Here is a 10,876-nt window from a genome sequence, read left to right on the forward strand (position 1 = left end):
CTGAGATGGTAAAATATTTCTTGAATTTTTTTTTTTTTAAGTAATAGAGACAATGCTGAGACTCCTTGTTCTTTTCATGTTATTTAGCTACAATTTAAGTCTATTTTAAAAAAAATTTCTTTTACAAAATAATAAAAAATAAGTTGGTGGCAGCTCCATGTGTGGCTGGTCATCAAAAAGTAGCAACTCGCTGCCCTCATGGACTTAGAAGTCCTGAAACATAGGAAAACGATTTTGTTTACATTTTCTGAAACATAAAGACATTATCTAAAAAGTAGCACAGCGGTTTTTTGATATTCGCAAAATTACCAAAATGGCGGCAACTTAAAAAAAAAAGTTAAGTTTTTAATTAAAAAAATATTCATTAAAATACTAATATAAAATCGAAATATAAAAATATCAAAAAAATCCTATGCTACTTTCTAAAGAATATATTTTTACGTAATTTAAAATAAAGAACAGCTTATTTCGTTGTATAGATAATGAGAAAAACGTTAGGCCAGGTCAAAAAACAGCGTTTTGAGAAAAACGCTTTTAAAGTTTTGACTTATGTTCAATCTATTAAATTAGTAATGACTAACCTTTATTCTCTGCAATTCCAGGTCCATATACCTTCTCCGTCAACAGAATGGATGAGACACAAAAAGAATGTCACCCCTCTTAATCCGGCAGAACGGACCTTTCTACCTGCTTAGCGACGACTCTCTATTTTCCGGTATAACTTCCAAACGAAGTTAGGTACCGAGAAATCGTTTTAGACAAACATTAGGAAGGGTACAAAGATTCGAAAAATGCAATAAAATTTGTTTCGAATTTTTTGAAATTGAAAAATAATTACAAATTTAAGCTATATTGTTTGAATCTTATATTTTAAGCCGATGGACTTACTCTTTTTCTCAAATGGAGAAATTAGCATTTTGCCGGACATAGATGTTCACTTTAAAAGCATCTTTGAAAAGAAAAAGGAATCGCGAGGAGAAATTTTAAAGGTTCCTTTGTATTTATTTACAATATATATTAACATCGAGTCCCCTGATTAAAATAGCCTTTTTTTTGTCCGTAAAATTATACTATGTGACAATTAAAAAAGTTTCGAATTTTACAATTTTATGGGCATAACCATTTCGAAGTTCGTTCGTATCAAAATGTTCTTAAAATGTGCATGAAATTACAAATTTTTATTAACGAATAATTTTTGCATTATGAGACTAAGAAGCGTATAAAAGTTTTGTTTTTGTTACTGCTACAACTATTTTTCTTCATTACAGAAGTAATTTTTACGCTTACAATGTATGGTAAATTGCACCACACAGTACAAAATACATCGATAACAGAAAGAAGAAAAAATTAGATTTAAATTTACATTAATAGGAATCTGCAAATTATGGTATCAATATTAGTGATTTTAGATTCTTAGAAACACACTTGAAAAAAATGATGTGAGAAAAAAATGCAAAGCATAAAATTCGTTTTAATTTAAATATTTTGAATTAATTTGCTTGAGCCCCCCTGTCGGGGGAGACTTGACCCCTTGTCGGGCAGAGGTTGAGATTGCCTAAGGTTGAGATATTTCCTAAAAAGTTCCCGTTGTGCTTTCCACCACCTCAGCTTAAAATAATAAGCCTTTAAATAAATGCTTATATCTTCTTGAAATTATATTTCAATGCGTTTATAAAGAGATATACCAATAACTTGGTATATGGGTGATTCTCACGAAACATTACAATTCACTGTCCCTTGCACCAAGATCTAATACTATAATAATAAAGTAACTTTTTTTTAAAAATTAATAAATAGCATTGCTGATAGCATTTTAAAATGTCTTCGCACTAGCATTGACTGTTTTGTATATTTAAAAAATTTAATTGAATATCAAAATATCATTTTCCTGGCGTGTCCCAAACAATGTTTCCAATAATAACTAGCTTCAAAACTTCCCATCAATTTTTCAATATCTAATTTTTTTAATCTCAACCGGTGTAAGCATCTCTAGAATACACGCAGAGGGTATTATTTACAAAAACTTCGTTTAAATTAATTTTTTCTGTCAATAATTTGTTTGTCCCAAGAAAATCTGTCATTATCCTGGCTACTTTTATTTAGTGGTTTATAACTGAAGTAGATAGAGCCAGCCAGTAATCAATATCTTATGTTAATAGATTGATTAGATACCCTCCTATATGAACATGTCTTGTTGCATGAATAAAGAACCAATTTTTCTGGGTCAAAATCTATTTCAAAAAATTTTTCAAGGTGAGTAGGTTTTTGTGTTGTCATTTTCCTGGCTTCTTGAAATCATTAATAACATAAACTACGTAGATTTATCTGAGTAATTTTGAGAAATCTAGTTGTTTTTTGCAGAATATAAACGTCTTAGGCAAAAATATTAAATTAAAATAAAGTTATATGCTATAAAATGGCGAATTTGTCATTATCCTAGGTGTCATTTTCCTGGCTTATGAATGCCAGGACATTGAAGTGTTATCAGAAATTTTTTTAAACTGCTAATACTGTAAGGAGGGAAAGCAAATATTAACCTAATATCAAGTTTATGTATGATTGTAATATGCTTGGATGTAATCAAAGTTATTTATTTATTTAATGATTGATTATTATAAAAAATTTTATTCTGTACATATCAGCAACAAAAAATTTTTTGATTCTTTCTACCGTGGACAAAAAGAATTAATTTAAGCAACTTATGGTCCATCTAACATAAAGGCTTAAGTTAAGTTACTCACTATTAACTTAAAATGACTGTTTTTTGAACTTCTAAGCTAAAATGTCATTTTACTGGTATACAAGATTTGGTGAATTTCTATTTTATTTTTTTTCTCGAACAAATATCAATAAACTACACTGCTGTATGTAAGATAGTAATAATTGTAACTAAAGAAGTATACAAAAAATTTTTTTGATTATAGTGAGAATCACCCATATATAGCTTTAATTTTCACAAAAGGCGAAATTAGAAATTAATTTTAAATTCTTCATAAATATAATTGTGAAGACAGGAGCGTGTGTAGGACCGACCACGAGAAAGCATGTACGAACTTACTTCCTAGAATATAATTCAGAAAAAGAAAGAAAGAAAATAAGGCTGCATTTAAAAGACGGATACAATTAAAAACTATCACAAGAAATAGAAATTATACGTTTCAAATTTTTTTTTGACAATATTTGAAGTGTCCATTTCTTGCTAGCTATATTTTTCACCAAAGAAAACCTTTTATTTATGCTGCATTTTTTTAATGAAATTTTTATTCAGATGCAGAGTAGACGGATCATGGGTTAAAGTCCCTTTGCCGTCAGGCTAACCGCGGGGTATTTCGTAGTTTTTCCTCTCCAGGCAACGAAAATGAGATTTAGTTCCATCAAAAAACGAAGGCAAATTTCTTCCGAAACTTGATCCAAGAGTTCCCTTTTCTTCTGGGTTGAGTTCAAAATCACAAGACTATGGAGTTCATCATTGGTAGTCGTAAACTCAAACTTGGGCCAGATATTCAACGATGGTTATAAAATGAAATAACCCTACAAGACTCGTCTGGCAGGACTTATCATTATCAGTTGGCAGTTAATGGTTATTTGGAGCTGAATATACTTATGGAACTGTTTAGTTGTTAATTTTAAGTATTATTGCTAAATTTCTCATAAATTTTTCACATTCTGATTTATTAAAATTTACTTAATTTATGAACATTTCAACAACAAGTTATGAAACAAAATATTAAATATTCAACTTCATTTAAGAATTTTATAATGTGTTAACTTGGGAATTTAAAATCCCGGTGGATTTTATATTCATACGATCAACAACTTATAAATTGTATTAAAAATATTATTGAGTTATTTTATGTGCATGGTTTGCTTTCTTCACTACGGTAGTCTATAATTTTCTTATGTATGCTGTTTATTTTTTTTGCAGATATGTCCAAAAGATAAGGCTTGACAGTTAATCTTGACATTTAAAAAAATTAAAATTGTGTGAAATGAAATTCCATCAAATCCTGATACATTTGAATACAAAATACACAAAAATACATAATTACAAGAAAAAAAATATTGCCATTGCAAATAATAATAACAAATTTAAATTTATTTCATTATAAATGTAGTTCACTTTTTAATGTTTTTAATTAATCTTTAAAAAAAAAAATATGCGAAAGTATTTGGTCATTCCTTATCTTTTTTGATGGTATAATTTCTGCCCTTAAAGTATCATCAATTATGTACGAAATCCCGACACTACTTTTAAGTCCCAAATTAAAAATTCCATTGAAATAATTAGAAAATAATATTGAAAGTTAAAAAAAAAATTGTCAAACTGTATAATAACTATAATTTTATAAAGAAAAAAAAATTTTACGAATTTTTGATATTTTTTCAATGATTTGCAAATAAAGCGTTTAATAAATTTTATATACAGGTATGTTGTACAGGTACGTACTAGAAATATAGGAACGTGTAACCACAGGTGGTTTGGGCTGACGCTGACCAAGGACACACCACATTGTCTCCAATTTCTACATAACCACCATAAGAATCATTTTTCATCGAAGTATGCACTTTTTTCAGTGAGAAATTTGCAAAAAATTTGTAACTTACTGTTCGAAGCATACTAGTTTAAAAATGGACACAATTAGAATCTAGTTTAAAAATAGAACCATACAATAAAACCATACACAATAGAACAATTTATCCCGGTTTTTTTTTTTTTCTAGGAGTAAATTCTTATGTTTGATTGCAACTTATAACAAAAATTACAATTTAAAAGCAAATTTTAAACTACATATTCAGATATATGCTTGTAGTAATTCTAGCATTTCTTTAAAAAGTTCTTCGAAGCAAAATTTTTTAGTCATTTAATCGTATATATTAATACTATTAGGAGATATTTTTCCACTTTAAATTAAGCAATTTAACTATGTTTCACATGCAAAAATTACACAATTAAACATTAAATAATAAATCTAAATATAATTTTCCTAACAAAAGTTTCGTAAATTTTAAAATCACTCATACGCTTAAGAATGAGCTTCAGTTAAAAAACAATATAATCCAAAATAATTTAACTTCAAAATAGAATAAAAAATTAAAATACGACGATAAATAAACGAAAGTAAAACTTAGGTATTAAAGAAATACGGCTTTTTAAAATAAAAGTGTTGTTTTTTTTATCATTCCCTATTTTTAAATGTAAATAAATACATCCATATAGTATCAATATTAAAGATGTTCATAAAATAAATATTTACAGTTTGTTTATTAGTACAGAATCAGTTAGGAAGTTTATTCTAATTCTACAAAAGTTCAGAAAATATATTTTAAGGATGCATAATGTTACAAATTTCATAAATTTAAAAAAATAATACTTTTCTTTAAATATTCTAAAATTCTTTTATGTATAATTTAAGCACAATTTTATTTGGGTACTTTTAACATTAATATTTCCTAGTTTTTAATAGCAATACAGTTGTCCCCACTTAATTGCATATCAGATAATCGAATAACCGGCCTGTGTAGGGGTTAGGGAACTGCCCTTGCATCAGAAAGGTTCTGGGTTCAAATCTCGGGCAAGGCATGGATGATCTTTCCTTCTCTGTACTATCTGTCCTCACTGTGGGAGCAACGTTGGCCCACCTAATATGGTGCCCCTGAAAGAGAGGCCTACAAATCTGTCCTGTAAATGCCTGAATTGACGGATGTTAACACAGGTGGGCATTGGAGAGAAAAAAATAATAATCGAATAACCTGTTTATACGAATAAAATTTAATTGAAATGAATTATTGTTAAGAAATCAATTTTAAATTTCATCGTTTAAAGAATTATTTATTGTTGGCAGTTCTCGCTTTAATTGCATTAAAAAAGTGGAGGGAAAAAAAGAAAAAAAAAAACAAAAAAATTTTAAGAAATGTTTCACCAGCCGGAATGAATTTCACTTTTTCATTAAAAAAAATAATAAAACAAACTTTTCAATAGATATTTCCTGCCCAGTTGCAGATCCAAACAGGTCTGGAGGTATTTTAAACATTCATCAGTTCTTGTTAACAGTTATGTTTAATACAATAATATTGTTACAATAATTAAAGGAGTTTTTGCCCTTAGACACACTTCACTCACACGCCATTCCGAAAATGTTCAGTTGAATGGCAAAACTGCGTCCAATTACGGATTTCTTTCGAAGAGATTAAATAGTGCTGTAATATGTATTAGTCACACATTTTATTAACATGGATTAATATTTATATAAATTTAAAAGGCATTTATTATAGTGACACTAACAGTTCTACTTATAACTGTTTATTGATCATTAAAATGAGTTTATTTCTTTAGAACATTATGCTATATATTGCATATTATTTCATGGAGATAGACAGGACATATATGTACTGCATTTGAAACAGGGTTAATATTTGTATAAATTTAAATCGCATGTATGTTTTATTATACTGACTCTAAGTATAATTGCTTATTGATCATTAAAATGAGTTTATTCCATAAGAACATTATGTTCTATATTGCATACGGTCTTATGGAGATGAACAGAACATACACTTCATTTAAAACGGGAAAGCCCTGCTATCATTGCACTTATAGAAAAGGAAGAGAAAAGGTATGTAAGGTGTTAACCATTAAGATATTCCTTGATCATCTACTATCAGCATCTTCTACTGTATTGGAAGATTTATACTGTAATAATTATGTAATAGTGAAATATAATTTTGTAGCTATTGAAAAATTTATTGTAAATAAATTGAAAAATATTTCCTAATTTTAAAAGCTATTCTTGCATTGTAAAATACATCTATTTAAAATCATGATTTCTTGGATGGAAAAAAATCAACTTACCTAGTTTTTAACATTCAAATACTGTAAACATAAACACCGTACACATTCATTTATAAATCCATTTCTATAATTTCAATTTTTCTTTGCTAAAATCGCAAAAGACAGATAACTAAGTCGGAGCTGAGGAATTATTAATTAGTTTACGTTTTACTTTGTGTGTTGTGATTAAAAGTGATATTTAAATTTATCGATCCTAGTTTTAGCTGTTAATTTCTTTCTATGAATCTTGTACTGCATATGCACTTACTGTTTGTTACCTATAGTAAATTTAAAAAACTGTTAACGAAAGTTTCGTAAATGATACATTTTTCAAGTTCTAAGAAGGAAATGCTGCTATGAGAAACACTTGAATAACACTGAAAATTCTACGAATACCAGGAAACAGCGATTTTTTTTAAAACTTGGTAGAAAAAAAATATAAAAATAAAAATAATAAAATTTTAATTTTTTTTTTTTAATATATTGTAAAGTTAAATGATTGTACTTATAAAGTTACTATAAAGGAATAAAGTAAAAACTATTAAATCAATTTATTAAACATATTAATGAAACATGTACAAATTGATCGCAGCAGTAAAAACTTTTTTAGAAATTATAATAACAATAATGTTATAACAGAAACTGTATCACAAAACAATGCTGAAGTGTTTCAGTAAAATATATAAAAACTACATCATTATAGAATAACTCGTACAAATATCAAAATATATACACTACGTACAGATACATGATAAATATAATATATGTGAATTAAAAGAAAGAAAAAAAAACTTGGGCAGTAAAATATTTCACTGCTGAAGAATTTTTATGGTATATGAAGCTCTTCGAAATAATGGAGCTCTACATCAAAAGAGCTTATGGGCATAGATGATGGATCCTGTTGAGGTGGAGCACTAGGACTACTGTTTTGTTTATCCATTTCTTGATTAATGCTGGGACCTGGAGAAATAATATTGTGCTCATTTGGTGAATTTGAAGAAGGAGGTGTCAGCATTGCACTATTGTAAGTTTGAGAACTATAGCCCAAAGGCTCGCCGTAAGAGCTTGAAATGGCAGACATTTCTAAATTGTTTACATGAGGTAAATTAAGCGCAGAAGTAACTGATGGAACTAAATTATTCTGATGATGTTGATCACTTGGATTGTACGAATCGTGTTTAAATATGCTCTGTTTAACTGTCTGGGAATGCATCCGATGGTAAAGAGCCGCTGATCCAGGCACTTGATTGTGCTGGAATTCCACCGATGCTGGAGAAGAGGCAGGATAGCCATTTGCAGCATACGAAGGAAAATGCATGGGATGAGATGCATTAACTAGAGCTGCACGATTTTCAATAGCATAAATTCCAATTTGAGGTGCCATGAAAGTTCTTTGGTTAAAGGCAGCGTAGTAAGGCACTCCATTAGGTTCTGCTATCGCTGCTGCCGGCTTAGGTTTTCGTCGGGGACGATACTTGTAATCCGGATGCAGTCGTATATGTTCTTCGCGCAAGTGTTCAGCTTCAGTGATGAATGTACGCTTCTCGTTTTCATCCATTTGTTTCCATTCCGCACCTAGTCTTTTGCTGATTTCGGAATTGTGCAGTTGAGGATTCTCACGAGCTATCCGTCTTCTCTGAACTCGCGACCAAATTATAAAAGCGTTCATCGGGCGACGAATCCTTTCTTGTTGCTTCTCTTTAACAGATAGAACTGTACCACTATGATTATTAGTCTCGTTGATTTGAAGGCCTTCCGTATTGTACAAATGAGGAAAATTCATTTCAAAATTCCTAATGTCCATTTTAAAGAGAAAAAACTAAAAAAAAAATCTCTTTTTTTCCCCCAATGCAGTTGGGTTTTATTTTATTCTTGAAAACCGATATTCAGACTGTCTGCCGTCGGAGAAATAACAAATGCAACAAGTGTAAATTAGGGGGCGGGGATTCTGCTGACCAATCATAAAGAGGGATATACCCAGAACCTGTCTTACCTTCACACACCTAAGAAAAGATTCCGGATTTGCTGGGAAAGTCTCCCGCCGACGAGAGGGTGGGGTTAGAAAACAGCTTATCAGAAACGTGATGGTAGTTAGTTCTCTCTTCTCTTTTTGTCCCTTCAAATCAATCTAGAAAGAGTTAAGAATGCTTTGGCATAATATTGACTTTTCATAAATCCCTTAGACAAAAGAGCCTATTTTCTTCATTACTTTTTAGTGCTTAATTATTTGTCGCTAATTAATTTTAAAGATTCTACTGCAGCGTACAAAAATTCTACTACATCATTTCGTTAAAATATTTGGATTAAATTAGTATTAAAATATATAAAATCCGCAAGAAACAAAACAAAGATGAAAGCCGTTATGACATTTATTTAAAGAGTGATATAATTAGTTGTTTATTTAAACAAAAAGTATTAAAGGAAAAGTTCTACTACAGCGAATCTTAGTGCGTTGCAAGTCGTTGGTTATTTATAGTATTATAGTGAAATATTTGAATTAATTTAGTATTAATATATTTGAAATTCCTAAGAAACATAAGATAACGAAACTAGGGTGAAAGCCGATATAACATATTTATTAATCGGGTAATATAATTAGTTTTTTGCTTAAACAAAAAGAAAAATTAAACAAATAGGAAAAGTTCTATTGCAGCCAATTTTATTGCGTTTCAAGTCATTGGTTATTTATAGTATTGTAGTAAAATATTTGGATTAAATTTCTATTAAATTACTTGACTTCCCCAATATACGTTTGATAACAGAGCTAGGGAGAAAGTCGGCATAAAATATTTATTATTGGTAAGTTCTAATACCGCCGATTTTAGTACATTTCACGTCATTGGTTACTTATAGTATTGTAATAAAATATTTGGATTAAATTTACATTAAAGTATTTGAATTCTCAAATATACATTTGATTACGGAACTAGGGTGGAAATCTGTGTTGTATATTTATTAATCAGTTAATGTAGTATATTTATCTGTAGTATATTTATTAATATAATTAATTGTTTATTTAAACATCAAAAAGGATTAAAGGTGCCTCGCGTTTCGAGATATTTCTTTTAAAAGTTAATCACTTCAGATTTTAGCAAGAACATTAATATTTAATTATTAAATAATCTTTTTATCGTTATGCGTTTGATTTAGATTGTTTTAGTATTTTTACTTAACAATTACTTAAGTAAATGAATTGTTTTGGAACACTATTATTTTTATTTGAATTGAAAAAAATATATTATTGACGCAACAGTCTAGTGTTAGAGTTCACCAGAACATTTCTTTATGGAGTTATTTTTGTCGACAGACCTTTCCAGTTCACTACTCTTATTACCTTTTTAAGTCAGGTAGTTTTGCGCATTCTCAAACTGTTCTACAAATTGCTTTATTTTTTAATATTGTATGCGCTTGGCTAGTTTTATCTAAGCTGCAAATTTGCTCTCGAAATATCATTTCGTTTATAATTAACATCGATCCTTGTGAAGTTCCGTGTTTGTTGTTCTTCTGTTGTTATTCCTCTTTGATTCCGACAACAAAACATCGTTTGAACATTTTTTGTTTTGTTTTTAGGAATCCATTTTTAAAGGAGTTTTCCCTCAAGAAATATTTAAACTTACTGCAGATAAATGCTTTTTAAAATTTGAAGGTGATGCAGATGCAAAACAATTTATTTAAATTTCAAAATAGAACTTTATTTGTAAAGAATTCTGCAATAATATGTTATTGAAATGCATCATCAGGTTTAGAACTGAATCACAATTGACTACTTACTTGATTCAGAACTCTGTTGTTTTATACTTCTCTACGAGTATCGGTGGATCGAGTATCGTTTAGATTAGACCAGCGGTTCCCAAATGGCGTTATATATATATGTATATATATAAATTTTTTTTTAGTGCTCCTCACACTATTGTATTAATATATTTTGCTTTGGCTATATTGACACAATATCAGAAAGCACTCTTTTTTGCGAATATAATCGTGTGGGTTGATGAAAGATTATATCTTTTATTTTCCGGATTTTTTAAAAATTTTTATCCTTTTTGT

General features: G+C 29.0%; 1 protein-coding gene and 1 long non-coding RNA gene across 5 annotated transcripts in view; one reads left to right on the top strand and one right to left on the bottom strand.

Annotated features, from left to right (window-relative positions):
- Nucleotides 1–6,785, top strand: part of LOC147808039 (uncharacterized) — a 94,513-nt gene extending 87,728 nt beyond the window's left edge. For 2 of the 4 annotated variants that reach the window (XR_015434681.1, XR_015434673.1), the window contains one exon: nucleotides 3,926–6,785. This is a non-coding gene — a long non-coding RNA (uncharacterized LOC147808039). The other 2 variants (XR_015434671.1, XR_015434680.1) reach the window with 2 other exon arrangements.
- Nucleotides 6,786–7,508: 723 nt separating this feature from the next.
- On the bottom strand, nucleotides 7,509–9,001 carry LOC147808044 (uncharacterized). The gene has a single exon (XM_087165878.1). The coding sequence runs from the start codon at nucleotides 8,631–8,633 to the stop codon at nucleotides 7,656–7,658; it is 978 nt and encodes a 325-aa protein (XP_087022004.1). The 5' UTR covers nucleotides 8,634–9,001; the 3' UTR covers nucleotides 7,509–7,655.
- Nucleotides 9,002–10,876: the final 1,875 nt, after the last annotated feature.

This window comes from Parasteatoda tepidariorum, chromosome 6 (assembly GCF_982258835.1).
Source record: "Parasteatoda tepidariorum strain Cologne lab strain chromosome 6, Ptep-v5.0, whole genome shotgun sequence".
Taxonomy (NCBI): Eukaryota; Metazoa; Arthropoda; class Arachnida; order Araneae; family Theridiidae; genus Parasteatoda; species Parasteatoda tepidariorum.

Excerpts from the sequence above, each read along its gene's own strand:
- LOC147808044 (XM_087165878.1), bottom strand. The coding sequence starts at position 8,633 with ATGGACATTAGGAATTTTGAAATGAATTTTCCTCATTTGTACAATACG.